Source organism: Phyllobates terribilis, unplaced genomic scaffold (assembly GCF_046119375.1).
Source record: "Phyllobates terribilis strain yellow unplaced genomic scaffold, ASM4611937v1 Scaffold_13__5_contigs__length_258822181, whole genome shotgun sequence".
In the NCBI taxonomy this organism is placed as follows: Eukaryota; Metazoa; Chordata; class Amphibia; order Anura; family Dendrobatidae; genus Phyllobates; species Phyllobates terribilis.
The window spans coordinates 60,355,613-60,377,011 of record NW_027362773.1 but is presented as its reverse complement, the minus strand read 5'-3'; the positions used below and the strand labels follow the sequence as shown (position 1 = coordinate 60,377,011).

Genomic DNA, 21,399 nt, shown 5'->3' with positions numbered 1-21,399 from the left:
GAACCGAAGACCTAGAATAGATTAGAGATGAGTTCCAAAGTTAAAGCTCAATCAGACGTCCATGGAAATCGGTCCAAGCACGGACCCCAATGCTCGGAATGGCTGCGGGTCTCCTGACTCCAACATGACTACTCCATGTATTTCTAAGAGGCTGTCATGCTTGGGTCGGGAGACCCACGGCCAGTCCGTGCATTGTGGTCCAATCTCAGACCGATTTGCGCGGACGTCTGAATGAGCCCTTAGTCATTACTAAAGGACTGCAGGGTGGTTATTACAAATGGGGATAGTACGTTTCTGATTTTAAGATCAATGTTGTGGTTTTCTCTTAAAGGTTGAAAACTATTAAACATCAGGAAATGATTGATTTTGTGTGGTGCTTGTACAGATACTAGAGGGTACAATTGGGGTAAAAGACATTGAAATCTTAATTTGTCCTTCAGTTTGAGGGAAGTGAAACTATAATCTGATTTGTTGTAAATGGTCACTGAGCGGAGGAAATCCATCTAATCTCTTACATGCTGGGTGGTAAAAATGTTCGCCAAACACCAAGGGTTATATTCAGTTTTATACATAGGACAGTTATTAAATAAAGGTTTATTTTTGTTGTTGTTTCTTTGAACATTGAATGACTCTCCCACAAACAGCTCCACTCATGTTCAAAGGTGTGTCTTGTTTTGCAGCTTAGCCACAATTATGTTTCTGGAGCCGAGCTGCAATACTAGACACAACCTGTAGACAAGAGTGGAGCTGTTTCTGGGAGAAAGCATTCATGCTTTTCTTATCCTACAAGCTCTTTTATTGAAATATTCTTAAGGCTTCTAGTCGGTCAATAGTTGAACTAATTTTTAAACTATCGTACTTCTCTACACTCTAGTAATTATTTTTCTTTAATTATACAATATGCTTGCACACATAATTCTAAGCAACCAAGAAATAAGAATATTGCTGAGTGACTCTGGGACTTGGAGCAGTAAGTGTCTTCGGAGGTAGCCTTGGTATACTGTAATCACGCGGTGGGTGGTACAGTAGCTCACATTTTTTATCAGTCACTTAATAGTTGAATGCTTTAAGAACAGTTTGGATTCGTTAGACTGCATGCACCACAAAATGGGAGGTTTAACTGTTTTCAACATATAGAAATCCCGGACGGCCTTCCCAGATAACTCATTAATTTAGCAAATATAGAGTCTTTCCTTAGACTTCTTGATGGACATGATGGCAATGTGTTGTGGATCCCGTGTGCACATAGACTGAACTGTGATCTTAATTAGAAGTTTGACAAGCCCACTCCGATAAAATGATGAGATTATGTGTAATTGGTGTCACAATCAATTACCATTTAGCTAATCATGGGCCCACTAACTGGTCTGGCCTTGGTTATGGCCTCAGGATGTTGACGAGTGTCTGCCCTCTTCATGCTGTTACTGCGACAGAAGAGCAGAATTTCAGTCCGCATCCTAATGACCTCTTTGAAGTCTATTAAATTAATGACCCAAACATCCAGCTTTCAGATAATTGTAGTTCTCCCATTTTCTTGCTTAGAAGATATTAATAAATGGTTTATGGTTAGTCCACACTTACTCTAGGCCATTTAACACTGTGAAATGTGTGATTATCACATCTGCTTAGTGAGGATATCTGGTGTGGTCTGCTGCCAGTAGAGGGCTGTACGGTTATATTGGTGTCCCTAGGACCCTCCTTAGTAGCTGGAGAATCCAGTGCTTGTTCCTTGATATGTCCTCAATTAGGCCACCCTTACACCCCATCTTGGTGCCACCTGGAACTGTAATGAAGGTCTCTGGAAAATGTTTCAGAAGAGCCCAGAATGTAAGCTAGCCCGTGATATGCCATGTCTGCCCACATACTATAGCTGATCACTTTGTGTCCCAGCGACATGAAGCCCTACAATCAGCTTATTACCATTGTTCAAACACAAAAGATTTGGCATAAATAATTTGTATTTGTGGCCCAGGATGGTAACACAGCCAAGGTCCTCTGTGTTTTCACTCACATGCAGTGACAAGTTACCATAAAATTGTGGCAGATATTCCTTACTTGTTATGATTTTCCTGTGAATCGGGACCATGGCGGTTGTTCAGTTCTTTTTAAGACAGTTTTCAATATTCCAAATGGTTTCCCTGTTTTCCCAGGTACCCAAGGGCCATGTGTGGTTAGAAGGAGACAATCTAGACAACTCTACGGACTCTAGAAGCTATGGACCTGTCCCTTACGCCCTCATCCGGGGACGGGTTTGTCTCAGGGTAAGTTCAGCTCTGTCCTGGTTGCCCCTGCCGGGCTCTGTGTAGTGCATCAGTGACATGCTGTTACCTCCACATGACCACGGCACCCGAGCAGTGGCCCACGCTGTACATAAAGGTGTCACCGTTGAGGCCAGTGATTGACAGTTGCAACTGTGTAGATGTACAGTATGTAATCACAGGAGCAAAGAAAGCCCCAAAACATTGAGGGAGGGGGAGGTCTCCATATTTTAGGAAAAAATGTAAATCCTAGACAACCTCTTTTAAAAGTTTGGAATATTGTCCTATGCTGCTGCTCCACCTGTTGGAGATCATCTGGGGCTTATCAAAGATTACCTCTTTCTAAATGTGATCAGATGATAACTCTGGCAAATGGCAAGATCCACTGCTGGCAGCTCCCAGAGACGCTCAAGGCCATGGTCAATCAGCCTCTCATGAGCTTCATACCCTCACCAATACAGACTGAAGGGACAGGCCTAGCTGCAGACCCCAGCAGCACGCACACAGCTGTACAGGGTTAATATCACACAGGATGACATCTTGGCTCATGTGTCCTCTTTTTTGTCTTGCAGTTGTGGCCTTTTAACTCCTTTGGGCCTCTACAGGATAATCCTAATGGACGTATAATGAAGGATTGACTATGCATGGTTGTCTTTCTTTTTTTTTTTTTTTTAATTACACTGAAGAGCAGAATTTAATTAATTTATTAATGATATAGGATGATTTTTTAATAAACAGTTTCGGTACTTTTAAGTTGTTAGTGTCCTTGTTTCTGTCATACAGATATTGAGAACTTTAACGTGACATTCTTCGTGTTAAATGTCAAATCAAGGTTTTCTGCATACAGTACTGTATCTTTACCAGTGTTACATGGATTTTCATGTTCTTTTAGATCTTTTTTATATAGCACCTTCCAGTGTTTTGCTCTTCTTTCTTTTTAAGAAGCAAGGGTTTGCTTCCATTACCAATAATCTTCTATTTCTCCTGATGGTTTGGTTACTTTTAGTTTTCTTGCTGTAAGGCCGGTTTCACACATCCATATTTTGCTGTTCAAGTACGGACCACAATGCATGGACTGTCCTCTAGTCTCCTGACCCAAACTACACAGCCTCACTTGAGGTTAAGTCTGGGTCAGGAGATCCACAGAAAGTTAATGCTTAAAGGGACTCTTGTGAGCAGAGAATGACTGTTCAAACTAACTTCCGCCACTCGGTGCATCATGGCGAGGCCAATCAATTAAATACACTTTCCCATCTGCTCATTGTCCCTATATCTCCACACCCCCTTATTTGAATGACAGCTCTGGCTTGATAGCGCTAAGGAAGGGCAGCGATAGGTGGAAAACAAGCAGGTGGGAAGCTGTAGTTAAAGGATTGGCTGAGCCAGGGTGCACTGAGCGCCTGTGCTTGGTTTGAACAGTCCTCCTTTAAAGTGACTGTCAGCACAGAATAAGTTTTAAAACCAGGCACTCAGTGCTTCATGGCGGGGCCAATCATTTAAAGAAGCACTCCTCCCATCAAGATTTTATCCTCTTAATATATTGCAATCCTCTTGTTATACAGCACAGTGTACTTACAATTGCTCATTTTGCTTTTCTACCCAGATAATTCTTCTCTTTTCTCTATGTAGAAGCATGAAGTATCTTGTCCCTGAATTTATCATTTCCCTCTTCAACCCCTGATCCAAATGCTCCCTCCTGCCATAGACTTTTGCAGTGACCTATGACTTGTGCAAAGAAAATTGACCTCCTATTTCTACATAGAGCTTAGAAGGATTCAGCTAGTCTGTTTTTAATCACGTGATGTCATAGACGTAATGGAAAAGAGAAGAATTAGCTGGGTAGAAAGGCAAAATGGGCAATTGTAAGTGCACAATGATATATAATATAATGACTGCAATATATTCATAGGATAAAAATTTTGATGGGAGGAGGAGGAGTGCTTCTTTAAATACATCTTCCCACCTGCTTGTTTTTCCATTTATCTCCATCCTTCTCTGGGTCTATGAAGCCAGAACTGTCAGTCAGATAAGGGGGGAGGGTGGAGATACAGGGACAACAAGCAGGTGGGAAGGTGCTTTAAATGATTGGTTCCGCCATGAAGCACTGACTTGAACAGTCATTTTCTACTGAGAGAGTCCCTGACCGCAAAACATAGATATGTGAAACTGGCAAAATGGTAATCTGCTGTCTATGCACTGACTTCTTCACACCAGCTTGTGCCAAGCTGCAATGTAAAGCATAGGGGAAAATAGATCTGCAGCCAGAGCCAAAGATGAAGATAGGAGGGGTGCATGACTGATTGAGGAAGCTCCAATTCTCTGCATCAACCGCGAAAACCCCTACAATCATTTCTATTAGAAGTTGAATAAATTCAATATACCTTTTGTGCTTTAAGATCCATTTGCTGGAATATTGCAGCTATAAAAAATAGTTTGTTACAATAGACGATTACACACAAAGGTGATCAGACTAGAATAGCAATACAAGCCTTCATCCTGTGCTATCTGGCTCTGAGGAGTACCTACAGTGCCGTGTAGCTACAGGACTAGGTCAGAACAGATTTAGGCCTAACGATGAGAGCCTTTTCCATTCCCTGACAGCAATCAGATCCGTTTATGTTCTGATAAAATCTGAATGTCCTAGGACTTGGTTTTCTGCTGGGTTGTGCCTTCGGATGTGCAGCAGACCCGCATGGGGATTAGCCCCATGGTGATTCCATGGTGATGATCCTCGGCAGAATCCAGCATGCTACTTAGGGCAAATTTTTTTTCCGCAGCGGTGCCAAAATCCACTCATCTCATATTGTATGTGAACAGTGTTGTGGAAACTCCTTTCACATGCATGGGATGCAGATGGTCCTTGATGGGATCCAACCCTTTATAAATACGATTCTTGCCTTGGACATGTCCAATATTTAATTTTCTTTGACACTCAATGTACATAATAAGCAAAGACTTAAAAGAAAAAGTGGAATTAATAAAAAAACAAACTGATTTCTATGTACTTTGGATTGTAGTCTATAAATATTCTGAAAATTCCAGATGTCCATCCCCGGATTCTCTCAAGTTTGCGATCCTTGTAAGATTTCTATAACCAGCGAACAGGAGTCACAATTTATAAAAGACGTTTGTTCCAAGTCACTCTCGACAGCAATATATTGTCCCCCACATCGACAGGAGAAGGAGAAATGTTCTTTATCTGTTAAAGAAGAAATATTATAAGTATTTCCCACTGCTGCTGGACAATCCAGGACATATTACCGTAGCCCCCTCTAACTGTCCAGCTTTGCCTGGAGAAGACCTGGCAAATGCCCGGGAGAACTTGCATTTTAGAGATCAACGAACACGGACTACCCTGAGAGATTGTGACACAAGAAGGTTGATTTTACTAAATATGAAAATTTGCTGATTTTATTAACATATCTTTGTACTAATCAAAGCTCTAAATGTTACATGATAATGTTCTGGCCACTTTAAGCCACGACGAGAGGGACCTTGCTGTTTGGAGGACCTGTCATATGTCCATAAAAATGAGATTGTCAGCTTGCCACGTCCCAGTGCTCTCCTGAATCTGCCTCTGTTTTCCGTTTTTGATTTTGTCCCTCAGTAACAGAGATATGCCCTTTTGGAACCCAATATGCTAATTTATGACTTATAGTCCAAGAGTTTTTTTTTTTCCTAAGGAGAGTGTAGTCCACTCACCTCTACGACGCTGCCCAATCACTGCTCGGTTGCATCTGAAGTTGGTCACACAAGGTGATCTCACAAGAACTCCCTGTCCTCAATGTGACATGCCTACTCTGTGCATGCAGGAAAGTCTTCTTACCTCGCAAGATCCAGCTGTTCAACCAGTTTGAGATGCTGATAAGCGGTGATTAGGCAGCATCATAGAGAGGAGAGGACTATACACCCCGAGGAAACGGCGTCAGATACTGGAGAGCATGGGGATTTTGGCAACGTAACTTTTTCTTTTGGACTTGTGACAGATCCTCTTTAAAAAACATGATGTTAGGCGTTGAATGGTCACAAGATATTAATGGTCTATCCTTGGGATATCAGTTTAATGTTGTTGAATGTGTAGCAGCCTCTTTTGAAAAAGAGCTGATCTGCAGTGCCTGGCTGCGGCCACTACACATTGAATAGATATGTGTAGCTGCATTCAGTGTATTTACATAGAGCCGCTGCTGGTACTCTAAACAGCTGATCGTGGGGGTGACGGGGGTCAGATCTCGCCAGTCAATATACTGTGATCGGACAACCCCCTTAAGTTGAGATTGCTGTGATATCACCACTCTGCCACTTTGCTGTGGTTTCCATTCAATTATAAACAACAATGCTAATGTGAACACAGCCTAAGGCTATGTGCCCACGTTGCGGACCTGAAGCATATTTTTTACGCTTCTCCCTGGCGGGAAAATCGCATGCGGATATTACATGCGGTTTTCCCGCCAGGTAGAAGCGTTTGTGAGGCGTCTTTGCATGCATTTCCGCATGCGGGTTATCAAGCACTTCTCCAAGCATCACTTGGAAAAGTGCTTGACAACTTGTTCAGAATGGTAAAAAATAAAAAAATAAACTTTATACTCACCTTCTGATGCATTCTCTGCCCCGTCCGGAGGCTTGAGCGGCTCACGCTGCTGTGTGCAGGACCTGCGGTGACGTCATTGAGTCATGTGGTGGGTCACATGACTCAATGACGTGGCAGGTCCTTCAGACAACAGCGCGACGGAGGGAAAACATCAGAAGATAAGTATAAACTTTATTTTATTCTTTTTTTTACAGGTTCTTTGGTACCCAGGTCTGGATGAGAGTCTCCTCTCCTCCAGACTTGGGTACCATCCGCACATTGATTCCGCGGCGCTTCCGCAAAATTAATGAACATGCTGCGGATTTTTGACTGCAGCATATACGCTGCGGAAAAATCCGCAGCATGGGCATTGACATTGCGGAATGCCATTGGGGACCATGGGGTGCGGATCTACATGCGTTTTTCAAGCGTTTACGCTGCGGAAATTCCGCAGCATATACGCTTGAAAAACGCTACGTGGGCACACAGCCTTACTTTTATGGTATAAGGTTATAGGCACATGGTAAAGCTGTGGTACATAGATATACCACCCTACATACCGTCATTCCATATCATTTCCTCCAAATGAATCTGATTGTCCACAGGGAAGGAGTGGGTCATTTCGCCATCTAGTAGAAAAGGACACAATTAGACAGGTAAAAGCTGTTTCACAAAACAGAATACCTCCGAGACCCCCGGCAGCTGTCCTAGAAAGTCTTTTCTCCGTTCAGAGCCTATAACAGAAGGATCTCTTAAACAGTAACTGTTGTTTTAATTTTTATTTCATAAATTAATAGTACACATGAAAATAAGCAACTTTGTAATATATCTTATCAGAGAAATCTGCTTCTTTCTCTGCCAGAACTGATCAGTCATTATCAAAATTCCCAATTCTAAGGTCAAATCTGTATTCAGTGAAGACTTTCCCAGTACTGAGATAGGAGATGGTACAGTGGCTTGCGAAAGTGTTCACCCCCTTCCTTGGCTTTTTACCTATTTTGTTACATTATAACCATTTAATATTTTTGTAATCCGATTTGTGTTTGATGAATCAGCACTAAATAGTCTAAGTTGGTGAAGTGAGAAAAGTATAGGTATAAATTAATAAATTAATTATTGATGGGATCAAATAACCAAAAATTGTCATGTGCATAAGTATTCACCCCTTTTGAGATGAAGCCCCTAAAAATTTCTGGTGCAAGCGATTAACTTCATAAGTCACATGCTCAGTGAAAGGAAATCCACCTTTCATTACTACGTCTGAGTGTCCGCCTCCTGTGAGCGTACACTCCCAAAAAAAGTGCACGGTAGAGCTCACATTCGCTCTGCCGTCACCATTGCAGTCTATGGCCCCCATCACAGCATAAGTCCAGACCCGTTTTGCGGGGAATTTTGGATGTATGCCCCGACGGGGACACAACGCAATGTGAAAGCACCCTTCGTATCACATGGTCTGTCAGTATATACACACAGTTTCTGAAAGGCCACAGAGGCTGCAGCACCATTAAGCAAGAATCACCACTAAAAACCAAGCAATGTGAACTGAGGTCTAAGATGGTAGACATGCAAGAAATAGGAGCATGTTCACACTAGCAAAAAGAAGCAAAACCTACAAAAGACAAAAATATACCTCATACCCTACCATCATTATATATAAATGTAAAGCAAAGTTGCATAATAAATATAGGGTACTTAGTGAACTATTTTTGATCAAAAAAAGTATACAAGCCGTCCCACCAGTGGCAAGGTGACCCTAAATTGGGACGGTACCTATACTGCCTATATTAAAAACCTTACTGTATATCAAAGTTGAAGTAATGCATATAAAAGGGTAGACAAATAGGACCGGGTCCCAACTCCAGACCACCTAGGCCCGTGGTAAGCTACATATATACTAATCAGCTCAACAAAGGGGATGCCACACCCTTAAATTGCACAGAATGCAAACAAGACAAAAAACCAAGCAATGTGAACTGAGATCTAAGATGGTAGACATGCAAGAAATAGGAGCATGTTCACACTAGCAAAAAGAAGCAAAACCTACAAAAGACAAAAATATATCTCATACCCTACCATCATTATATATAAATGTAAAGCAAAGTTGCATAATAAATATAGGGTACTTAGTGAACTATTTTTGATCAAAAAAAGTATACAAGCCGTCCCACCAGCGGCAAGGTGACCCTAAAATAGATAAGAATCACCACTAACTAAACACCATGAAGACCAAGGAGATCTCCAAACAAGTCCAGGACAAAGCTGTTGAGAAGTACAAGTCATGGTTGGGTTATAAAAAAAAATATCCCTATCTCTGATGATCCCCCGGAGCACCATCAAATCCATTATCATCAAATGGAAAGAACATGGTACCACAACAAACCTGCCAAGAGAGGGCCACCCACCAATGGTAACTGAAGGAGCTGCAGAGTTCCCAAACAGAGACTAGAGCATCTGTCCATATGACCACAAAAAGCCATACACTCCATAAGGCTCGTTTTGCGTTTGCCAAAAGACATGTGGGAGACTCCCCAAATGTATGGAGGAAGGTGCTGTGGTCAGAAAGGACCAAAATTAAACTTTTTGGTCACCATGGTAAACGCTGTGTCTGGCACCAAAGCAACACCACTCATCACCCCAAGAACACCATCCCCATAGTGAAACATGGTGGTGGCAGCATCATGGCGTGGAGATGTTTTTCGGCAACAGGGAAAATGGTCCGAGTCGAGGGGAAGATAGATTATGCGAAATACAGGGATATTCTTAAGCAAAATCTGTCAGTGATTTGAGTCTGGGACGGAGATTCACCTTCCAACAAGACAATGATCCAAAGCATACTGCCATTTACCTGCAGAATAACCCCACATCTGCAGGTTAATAGAATTTCTGGACGTTACAGGTTACCTTTAAAAATTGCACTCCTCAAACAATTCAAAACTGCATTGTGGAAGTTAGTTAACCCTTCAAGTGCTGCACAGGAATTATGCAATGTGAAATGAAGAAAAACATTTTTTTTTCCACTAAACTGTTACTTTATCCTCAATTTTTTAATTCCCACAATAGGTAATAAGAGAAAATGGACTCTACAACTTGTGGGAAACTACTGTTTATGTTTATGTTTAGGCATATGCCAGGGCTCAGAATGGAAGGGGAACTTTTTGTCTTTTGGAGTTCAAATTTGGATGGAATAGTTTCAGACATGTCTCATTTGCAGAGCTCCTGAGGTGCCAAAACAGCAGAACACAGAAAAACATACAGGGGTAACTGGATAAAATGGATTTTTTTATTAGTATTATTTTGGGATAACTAAAATTTTGGATTGCACTTAAGGCTACGTTAATATTTATTCTGTATTCTGTGCTATATACTGAGCACGTACATCGGGATTACCATCTAAATCCACAAAAAAACTGATTCAAACTGAACCCCAGACAGAACCATTCAATATAATGAGGCAAAAATTGTCACTTTAGACTGTCCCTGGCCTCTGTTTCTGCAGTCACATAGTCCCTCCTTGGGACTTAAACACTCAACACTATAAATACCGGTCTAATACCTTGCAATACTTATGTATTGCGGGGTACTAAACCTGACTATTTTACACTAACAAGAAGCATGTCAGACCATTTAAATGCCATGGTCACTATTGACCTCTGAAGCTAGAGGGTTAAATGTCCAGGATCAGTGTTGGCACTGGCAGATCAATGTTGGCACTGGCAGATCAGTGTTGGCACTGGCAGATCAGTGTTGGCACTAGCCCTGGCTGTTAATCCAGGGGCTCGGCTGTCAGTTAAGCCAATTTCCTAACAGGGACAGAGCAGGCATGTCACATTTTAGGAAGGGGTTAAAGTGTTTTTCTTTTCTTTTATAGGCATTTTTGTTTTTTTAAATAACATGGGCTATATTCTCTGCAGTCTACATCCGCATTACCACTGGGTCCCAGTGATTGGCAGCAGCAGTCAAGGTCTGTAGTCATGACGTTTCCACTGCAGCCTGTGAACAAAGCCTGGGGTGCACGACAGATTGGCAACGCTATAGAAACATTTGGCATATTTTTTTTATTTTTTTAATCAGAGGAAGCCTATAAGAAATAAATATAAATCCTGGAGAGCCCCACTAAAGTTTGGCACCTTAAACCTGAAGTACTAATCTTATAAAAATACACATTATTAAAAAGAATGGCTCATATTCTTCACATGCAGGTATTTCAAAGCTCACTGAACCCAATACATCCTAGCCCTAGTCTGAAATGGCTGATAGCAGAGAGTAATAGATGACATGTGCTGCGCCACCACAATCCGGTTACATCTGCGTCCTTTTAAATTCTCTACAAGGGTAGGAGCACACCTTAAGTATTTGCACCAAAAACACATCTATAGGCAGGAAAAGCGCTCCATAATATACCTGCATTTTTGGTGCGTTCTTTTTCCTATTCATTTGGGTGAAAAACGCTGCACAAAAGCTGAAAGAATTGGTATGAAACTGCTCCCAATCTGCGGGGAAAAAATAAGCAGCATGTGCACGGGACTATAGGAATCTCATTCATTGTCTGGTTCTGTCAACTGCAGCGTTTTGGTGCAGAAATGTCTGCTGCGAATACTTCACATGTGAACATACCCTAAAACTTGCCCTTTAAAAGCTCCACGGTGGCCGTAACATGTCACATAATGGCTCTTCACTATGAATAATGTCTATGGGCAAATGAAACACCTCATTTAACTGCCCTTAAGTAGTGGTGAAAAAAATGTAATTAACACTTTAAAAGACAATTTTAGGCATGCTATTCATTAATTAGCAACATGTATTCCACGAAATAGGACACTTTTATATCTTATTTTTCACTCGAGGCCTAAACTATGGATCTCCAGGGAGCACAGTATCTAGCCCAGATCTGATTAATATAATTAAAGGTTATCAACGAATTTCTGAGACGGCAGGATCAATAAAGCCGTTCTTAATAGGTCCTAAACACCTAGAGTACATTACATATGGAGCGATTCAGCCCCATCTCCCGGCTGGAAGACACGTCTCCAGGAGTGTAACAGCTGACTAACTTCACAAATGAGAGGTGAAATATATTAATACAAATTCTCACAAACCTAGATCTAGGTTTCTACATGTGAAAACTATCGCGTTTATGTGACTCCAGAGGATTCTAGAAATAAATAGCACTGCGCCCGGGCCGTGCCGCTACCGAGCCGCCCCATCCTTCTCATGCCCCTTGTACGTGGCACAGGCCGAGGCTTACGTGTGGATTGTCCAGCTGTACATCATTGCCATGCACCAAAACCAATGTTATATTCCTGAGGGACATGGGGTGGAAAACGTACAAGCTAATGGGTCAAGGGCAGGCATAATGGGAACAGGACTGATTTTCTGCAGTCAGAAGAATTGCCCCTACTGTATATACATACTACTATATGAATGTCTAAACCTTGCAGCCTTGCTCTAGTCTGTAGATGCCTAATGTAAGGGCAGCAAGTGCAGCCAAAGTGCCGCACTCCTGCTAGCCAAAACGTCACAAAGCAATGTTAGGCCATTTGGCCCTCTGCAACGCTGGAGCAATTGTTCTGCTCATAATTACCAGAGGACTCGAAACTGTGCTGTATTCTTTCAGCACCACTAGTACCGGTGTACTCTTCCAGCACCACTAGTACAACACAGACCAGAAATACAGAACTGTAGCTTTAAGATGCTGCCCTTACAGAAGTGAGCCTTAGGCCATGGTCCCACTATCAGTATTTGTTCAGTATTGAGTCAGTATTTTTTCTCAGGAGTGGGAGCCGAAACCAGGTGAGAAACAATCAGAGAAAAGGTATAATAGAAACACGTCATCAATTCTGCATTTATCACCCACTCCTGGTTTTGGCTCCCACTCCTGAGAAAAAACACTGACCGAATACTGACCAAATACTGATAGTGGAGCCATGGCCTAAGTAGCTGAATGATCCACTTTAAAACCAAACCAAGCAGGTAGAAGATGCACCGAATGTATCGGCGTGGTGACCTCGCTAAATGGTAGCTTACTTTAGAACAACGTTTTATGCATCTTGTTGGACATCTTTCTCCTCACAATCACCCCCTTAAGTGGCTTACTTTACATCACAATCTTGTGCCAAAATAATGGTGAATGTCATTAATAAATCAGGCACATTTTAGGACAGTCCTGCCCCCTTCTCTAGACTCTTTTTACACCTCACTAGAGAAATATACTTAAAACATATTATTCATGTGGTGCAGGACACTTGTGTCACAGTAGTGGCCTGGAGAAGAGGAGACTATCATCCAACCTGGGGACCATGGTACCTGTAAGTTAAAAAAGAATTATAAAGTGTGGACCTGTGGTGACGTCATCTAGCCAGCTGATGGTCACGCGACCGCTGACGTCAGCGGTCAGGTGATGGTCGCATGACCATCAGCTGACTAAATGACGTCACCACAGGTCCTGCCAGTACACCGCGGGACGCTGAGAAGAGAGGACGCCGCCGGGAGCAGATCGGGGGCCGCCAGAGAGGTGAATGTAAGTTTTTTTATTACTTTTTACTTTTTAATTCTTTTTTTTACTTTAGATGCAGCATTTGATAGTAGAAATTTCCTCTAAGTTGATCACACAATATAAATCAATGCCAGCTGCATGGATTTATATTGTGCGACCAACTTGTCTCAAGCCCTTTTCCAACTGATGATCAAAATCGCTTGAAAAAAACGCATGCATAAACGCATGTAAAAACGCTAAAAAAAAAACATGTAAAATCCACATGTTTTTTTTTCAGCCAAGGAGATGTAGAAACGCTCAGGAAATTTCTGCTTCAAATCTGCATCGTGGGCACATAGCCTAAGAGTGAGGACATATATAGAATGTCAAATTACCTACCCAGAAGTCTTTCAAATGTGAGTGAAAACCAGTGGTTCTAATAGAAATGTGTAAAGTCATCTTCACATCGTATCCACAAACATGTCGTAAGCTTTTCTCTCAGGGTACGTGCCCACGATCAGTATTTGCACGTTACAAGCACAGTGGATGGATTTATAGAAATGACATGCCCTCTGTGCTTCTTTTTGACGCCACGTAAACTCACCTGCGGCGCAGCTTTACAATAGAATGTATAGGGTGGGTTAACTCCACATTGTTCAATGAGCACATGCGCATTTACCTGCGTGATTGGACGCAGCGCTAATTCTTCTCTGAAGGAATGATATGTTTTTGTTTTTTTTCTGCCACGGTAACCCGACGCGCTCCTGTGACCATTAAGGTCGGCTCAAGTGGCAGGGCCCTGCCTGAGAATTCAGGCACTTGACTTCCACGCTGTGGACATCTCTGCTCGGTCATTGCCCTATGTGGCAAACCCAGCTCTGCTCCTCCTGTTCTTACTTTGTTAGGTCAGCTCTGCTATTTTGCTGTACCAGCTCTGCAATATTGTGCGCTGCTACAAACTCGGCATTGCTACATGATTGCATTGCGTCTGCTATATCGATTTATCAGCTCAGCTACATTGCTGAGTCAACTCTGCCATAGCACTTGGCTAGTTCTGCCTTTGAATCTATTGTGAAACTCCGGTCTACTTGACCGATTCCTCACTGCTGAGTCTACCCTGCTCCTTTGGGGATTACAACGCTGCTACTCCCATTGCTGTCCTGCCACCACTTTATCCGCTGCTCCTATTGGATCACTCAGCTGCACCAAAACCTTCTGACCATGTACAGAACAGCGGCTCTCCCACACCGGGGCTTCGAAGATCCAGGTGAGAGATGGCAATATATAAGAATTACAGGTACGCCCCCTAACGGACTGCAAAGACGTCCTGGTAACAAAAAGGCTGCCAGTGCAGGAGCATGTGACTGTACCTATATATGTGACTGTACCTATGTGCCACAAAACCATGTCACCAACACAGCTCCTAAGATAAAGATAAAGTGGCCGAGCTCTTAATGTTTGATCCTTAGGATAGGCTATAAATGTATGCTTTGTGGGGGTCCAATCTGCAGACGCACAACAATATGTAGAGCAAGAGAGCCAATCATACACTGGTGATCTATCCCAATGAAAATGGAAAGGCCTGGACCACCCCCTTTAAAAAGAACCTGTCACGTAAAAAAACGCTATTAACCTGCAGATATGGGGTTAATCTGCAGATTAATAGCGTTCTTAACTTGCTCAGTATCCGCACTTAGAGTCCCGCTGCGAAGAAGAAATTAACTTTATTTCCCCCGGCAGAGTTCGGATTTTAGTCACAGGGGCGGTGCCGGAGCGCATTCGGTCACCGCTCTGTGTATAAAGAGTGATAGACGTAACCACACCCCTGGCACTGACTGACAGCCAGTCCTAATGCTGAGCGAGCTGTCAGTCAGTGCCGGCAATGCGGTTACTGCCGCCAGAGAGCGGTGACTGAACCCCCGCCGGTGCCACCCCCTTTATTGATTTATTGAAACCTGAATGCTGCCGGGAATAATAAAGTTAATTTTCTCCTGGCAGTGGGGCTCTCAGTGCTGGTACCAGGCAGGTACTGAATGCTATTAATTTGCCGATTAACCCCATATCTGCAGGTTAATAGCGCTTTTTCACATAACAGGTTCCCTTTAAACATGGATGGGCTGCTAGGATTATCCATCACTACTCTGTGAAAAAACACTTCAAAATAACCGCTAAGCAGTTAAACCAAGTTTGGAAATGATCAGTTATCCATATTCACAGTAGATAGCTGAGCGCTGTGCCCGGCTGGTCTTGGGCACTCCCATTAACAATGAGTGGAGATGCGCGTGCGACCCCTGCTCGATTCAGACACTTGAGAGAGGCGGGGTCCCAGCAAAAGGATAAGGGGTAACTGTCACACTTGGTAAAAGCCCTTATAATCTCAGGGTCAAAAATCATCATGATGCATGTGTACATGTTCTATGGTCTCTATAATGGCATCTGCAGGGTCGGATAGCAGGCACATCATATATACACAGCCGGCAGGTGCGCAGCGTAACTACTGACAGATTCCTGTATAATCCCCAGGACTCTACTCCGAATACTAAATTATCTCACAGATAACTTCTCCCTACAATTTACATTCTAGTCAGCACTGCAATATCTGGAGGATGGAGAGAAAGATCTCCATGCTGAATATATTCATAAAATAATTACTGCCATGTTTTACTATGGGTGCATTGGTCTGGAATGATAACATTTCAGAGATCTTAGGGCAGATGTATTTTTGTAAGCGATGATTTCATCAGCTTTACATCCTTATGGCACTTTACCTGCTATTGTGCTTTGCAGATCTCACCGTGTTAATGAACATAATGCAGCAGAAGACTGGTGAGAGGTTTACTCAGGAGAGCGACAAACTGCCCCGAGAAGACATCTTCTCTTCATACCACTGCTGGATAAAGAAGAAATAACTCGCCAAGACTCCACCAACTATTGTGAATTGTATCTGCATTTATTACGGTGGGAACCTTTATAGAAGATTAGGTCAGTCCAGAATGCACCAGGAAATCACTCATCTCATATAGGATTCCACCATCAACATGAAAGACTAAAAGCCCCATACACATTAGATAGGTGTTGGCCAAATGACTGTTCAGCCAACAGCGCTCTCTCCTAATTCCTCCATACACAGGAACACATGGCTCAGCTGAGCACCCCTGAGGTCTCTTAAGCTGGCCATAAACATTAGATGGCTGCTGGCCTAACGATGCTTCAGCCACTTGGCTGACAGCCATTTCAGCCGACTCGCTCATACACAGGAGCGCTGGTTCAGCCAAGCTCTCCTGTGTTCTCTATAAGAAAGTTGCCGACTGACACGTCGACCAGCGGCTTATCTCAGGGAGAACTATGTGATCAGCAGTCTGAAATTGGACATGCACAATCGACAGCTCCCCTGGTCATCAGTTGGCTTGCGCCCCCATAGACATTGGACTGTTGGCCGAAGCAGCAGACATTAGGTTATTGTGAATGAGTGCCTTTAGAGAGCCAGTGCCAGACTCCTCTGGTGGCAGCTTATCTCCAGGGAGAATAAAAGGACTGTCCACTGAAAATCCAGTAGACCTGATCCTTCTCTTACCCACCATCATCTGTCAGGTAAGAGTCAGAAGTCCCTCATATACTTTAGACTGTCGGCAGATTCTGCTCATGACGGCAACTTTGACCAACTTTATTCCAATGTGCATTGAGGTCTGAAGTTGGTAGGTGGAGGACACATTTTCATGAGTAATGCACTTTTGTAAAGGTGCAAATGATCCGACATAATCAGCAGATCATACAAAAGACATCTAGAAACTAAAATATTCCATAATTACAGTTCACTGTTTTGCCTGACAACAGTCTACTATTAGCAATCATGAACAATAGTTTGTGTACTTTTTCACAATGATGGTCAGCTGAAAATCAGTCTCTTTAACATCCTTTCTCTGATATGTATGGGCATCTTCACTTGTCTTGAGCCGAATGAGAATCTTGGTCATCACTCAAACACCGTATTAAAATGAAGATCCATGTCGGCAGATACAACAATTTCCACTAGGTTTTTCCCCATACAATGCAAAAGAGCAAATAATGTCTCAACCTTAAGGTACACCCAAAATTGCACTGAAAAAGTGTCTTCTCTTGAGAAGCCCTTGTCGGAGAAGATAGCCCATACTGGTGGTCAATAGTATATGATGGAACTGAAATCTGCCAAAAGAAATTGGGTGTAACTGGATGCTTTGCAATTTCTTGGCCAACCTTACCATTGTACAGTAGGATGCCAAGGAACAATATTGTATGAGGAGTAAGTCCACAATACGACTTGATTGATATTGAACCTTTACTTTATACAGCTCCCACTACTCAGGGTGCTAATAATGTAATAAAATAAAACTACAAATTTTCTTAGAAGCCTAAATACAATGAAAGCATCAAAAAATGGCATGACTGCCGTCCACCCTACGTCTTGCTTTCCAACATGACATAATAAAAGAGGTCCAAGGTCAAAGAAAAAATCCTCTCTCAGAATCAGACAAAGTGGCTTGGCAGGGTAAGGCTTTACAATGAGAGAACAATCGAAAATTTACGTCAGTTTTCTGGACTCATTGGAGTAATGGGTAATAGTTTTACAAACTGTAACAATCTGCAGCCCAAAGGAGTATATTGAGTTGTATGAAATCTTGTGGACTGCAGCTGACACTCGATAAACTCATTTAGTAGTGCAAAAAAAAAGAAGTGGGATACTGGGGCTAAGTGTAGATTAAAGAGAACCTTTCCCCAGTTTTAGCATATTAAACCGGCCACTTCAGGGAATAGTCTCTGCAGAGATGAGTAAAACAGAATTTGTATTTTTTTAATTTCTCCTCTCCATTGCAGAGATATTAGCTTGTACTATTTAGGTTATAATTCATAAATCCAAGGGGACGTTTTGTCTCTGAGATTTGTCTCTTTGGTCAGCTTCATGCAGAGGAAAAAAGGCCCAATCATAACCCCCTTCAAGACCTTGGGATTTTCCGGGTTTTATTGCACCCCTTCTTCCCAAAGCCATTACTTTTTTATTTTTCATTTCAATATGGCTATGTAAGGACTTGTTTTTTGAGGGATGAGTTGTCCATTTGAACATAACCATTGATTTTACCATATCGTATACTGAAAAACGGGAACAAAATTCCAAGTGCAGTGAAATTGCAAAAAAAGTGCAATTCTAAAATTGTTTTTGGGTTGTTTTTTTATACCATGGTACTAAATGGTAAAACTGACCTGCCAATATGATTCTCCAGGTCATTATGAGTTGGCAGATACCAAACATGCATAGGATATTTTTTAAGTGGTGTTTTAAGTGGTGCAAAAACTATCCAAAATTTGTAAAAAAAAAAAAAAAAAATGGCCCCATTTTCCGAGACCCGTAGCGTCTCCATTTTTCGTGATCTGGGGCCGGGAGAGGGCTTATTTTTTGCGAGCTGAGAAGTCGTTTTTATTGATGCCATTTTGGGGTACATAAGATGTTGTGATAGCCTGTTATTGCATTTTATTGCAATGTTGCGGCAACCAAAAAAACATAATTCTGGGGTTTTGATTTTGTTTCTCATTACGCCGTTTACCGATTGGATTAATTTCATGTATATCTTGATAGGTCGGGCGTTTCTCAACACAGTGATACCAAATATGTGTGTTTTTGATTTTTTTTTATAGTTTCATTTTGAATGGGGCAAAAGCGGGGTGATTTGAACTTTTATATTTTTTGAACATTTCAATAATATATTTTCTCTACTTTTTACTGGCCCCTTAGGAGACTTGAAGCTGCGATCGGCTGATCGCATGTACTACCCATAGGGTTTCCTCTGCTATGTGTGGCAGAGATCACCATCTTCTATGAACGTCAGCCACAAGCTGGCGTTCATAGTAGATCTGCAATGACAAGCACGGGGATCTTCTGCAGACCCTGGTTTGTCATGCCAACCCATCGGCTCCCCATGATCATGTGACAGGGGCACCGATGGGCGGAGTTTGTGACATGTCTCCGGTGCGGAGATTGACAGCAGCATTTAACATGTTAACAGCCACGGGTGGATTGCGATTCCACCCGCGGCTTGTAGGGGCACATCAAATCAGATGGTGACCTCCCCGAGGTCGGTGGGCATACATGAATTGGCCAGTTTATGCGCCAAGAACCTTCATTTTTTGTAAGTACATTTTATTTAGCAACAATGTAGTATAGATCTCATGTTTCCAGTGGCCCAAACAGGTTAATGCTGTGTTCTCGTTTTGTAGCATTATAGAATACGGTCACATGGGGCTGAAAGGTGGTAGCTGTGGGTTATAGGGGAAAAACCTGGTGACAGGTTCCCTTTAATGACGTTTTAAAGGTAAAGACTGGTCACACTAAATATAGATGAGATTTAGATTTCTCTTTTGTGCATTCACTTTGCATTTTGTTAATTGATGAAAATAAATGATTAACACCTATTTTTGAAAGCATTCCAACTTTTCAGCATATTTCCACACCTACCTAAAACCTTGGCACAGTACTGTATATATAGAAATACACATTTGACTTTGTCCTAGTAAATCAGGCATTATTAACATCTATTCAAACATGATTAAAATGACAAGAGCTTTATTGACTGTGGTTTCCTATAAACTCTTTCTACACAAGAGATACGGAAGAGCAAACCACACGATCCGGTAAGTCCATTGGGTTTATATAGTAATAAGGAAGCAATTATGTGACTTCATTGTCTCAAACGCTAGCAGAGACCATTCATCCACAAGGTTTACAAGCCACAGGTTCAAGAGGTCTAAAATCCACAGAGATTCTTCCAGGCTGAGTAACATTAAGCAGTAATTAGTAGTGTGGATTATCAAGACAAATCAGCCATAGTGCCAAAGATAAATTATAAATAAACTGCTATTTTTATAATTATTCATATAAAAATATTGAAATATTGTAGTTTTTACACTGGCAACTAGAGATCACACAACAGACTGACACTTCCGGCCTTCTGCAGGTCACTTGTCAGCTTTACTATATATTGTAGATTATCTTATTATCTACAGGTGCATCTCACTAAATTAGAATATCATCAAAAAGTTAATTTCAGTTCTTCAATACAAAAAGTGAAACTCCTATATTATATGGAGTCATTACAGAGTGATCTATTTCAAGTGTTTATTTCTGTTAATGTTGATGATTATGGCTTACAGCCAATGAAAACACAAAAGTCATTATCTCAGTAAATTAGAATACTTTATAACAACAGCTTGAAACATGTTTTTAAAATCTGAAATGTTGGCCTACTGAAATGTATGTTCAGTAAATGCACTCAATACTTGGTCGGGGCTCCTTTTGCATCAATTACTGCATCAATGCGGCGTGGCATGGAGGCGATCAGCCTGTGGCACTGCTGAGGTGTTATGGAAGCCCAGGTTGCTTTGATAGCAGCCTTCAGCTTGTCTGCATTGTTGGGTCTGGTGTCTCTCATCTTCCTCTTGACAATACCCCATAGATTCTCTATAGGGTTAAGGTCAGGCGAGTTTGCTGCCAATCAAACACAGTGATACTGTTGTTTGTAAACCAGGTATTGGTACTTTTGGCAGTGTGGACAGGTGCCAAGTCCTGCTGAAGAATGAAATTTCCATCTCCAAAAAGCTTGTCAGCAGAGGGAAGCATGAAGTGCTCTAAAATTTCCTGGTAGACGGCTGCGCTGACTTTGGTCTTGATAAAACACAGTGGACCTACACCAGCAGATGACATGGCTCCCCAAACCATCACTGATTGTGGAAACTTCATACTAGACCTCAAGCAGCTTGGATTGTGGCCTCTCCACTCTTCCTCCAGACTCTGGGACCTTGATTCCCAAATTAAATGCAAAATTTACTTTCATCTGAAAACAACACCTTAGACCACTGAGCCACAGTCCAGGTCTTTTTCTCCTTGGACCAGGTAAGACGCTTCTGGCGTTGTCTATTGGTCATGAGTGGCTTGACACAAGGAATGCAACACTTGTAGCCTTTGTCCTTGATACGTCTGTGTATTGTGGCTCTTGAAGCAATGACTCCAGCAGCAGTCCACTCCTTGTGAATCTCCCCCCAAATTTTTGAATGGCCTTTTCTTAATCCTTTCAAGG

At 42.1% G+C, this 21,399-nt stretch overlaps 2 protein-coding genes across 5 annotated transcripts in view; one reads left to right on the top strand and one right to left on the bottom strand.

Moving 5' to 3' along the window:
- IMMP1L (inner mitochondrial membrane peptidase subunit 1) overlaps positions 1-3,021 on the top strand; it is an 84,596-nt gene extending 81,575 nt beyond the window's left edge. For 2 of the 3 annotated variants that reach the window (XM_073658087.1, XM_073658086.1), the window contains exons 6-7: positions 2,151-2,261; positions 2,831-3,021. In XM_073658087.1, coding sequence (XP_073514188.1) covers positions 2,151-2,261; positions 2,831-2,896 — 177 coding nt within the window. In that variant the 3' untranslated portion in view covers positions 2,897-3,021. The remainder of the gene's footprint in view (positions 1-2,150; positions 2,262-2,830) is intronic. The other variant, XM_073658085.1, reaches the window with a different exon arrangement.
- Positions 3,022-3,225: 204 nt separating this feature from the next.
- The window catches only part of DNAJC24 (DnaJ heat shock protein family (Hsp40) member C24), a 68,634-nt gene continuing 50,460 nt past the window's right edge, over positions 3,226-21,399 (bottom strand). For both annotated transcript variants that reach the window (XM_073658088.1, XM_073658089.1), the window contains exons 4-5: positions 7,386-7,454; positions 3,226-5,457 (exon numbers count right to left, since the gene is read on the bottom strand). In XM_073658088.1, the coding sequence (XP_073514189.1) occupies positions 5,321-5,457; positions 7,386-7,454 (206 nt within the window). In that variant the 3' untranslated portion in view covers positions 3,226-5,320. The remainder of the gene's footprint in view (positions 5,458-7,385; positions 7,455-21,399) is intronic.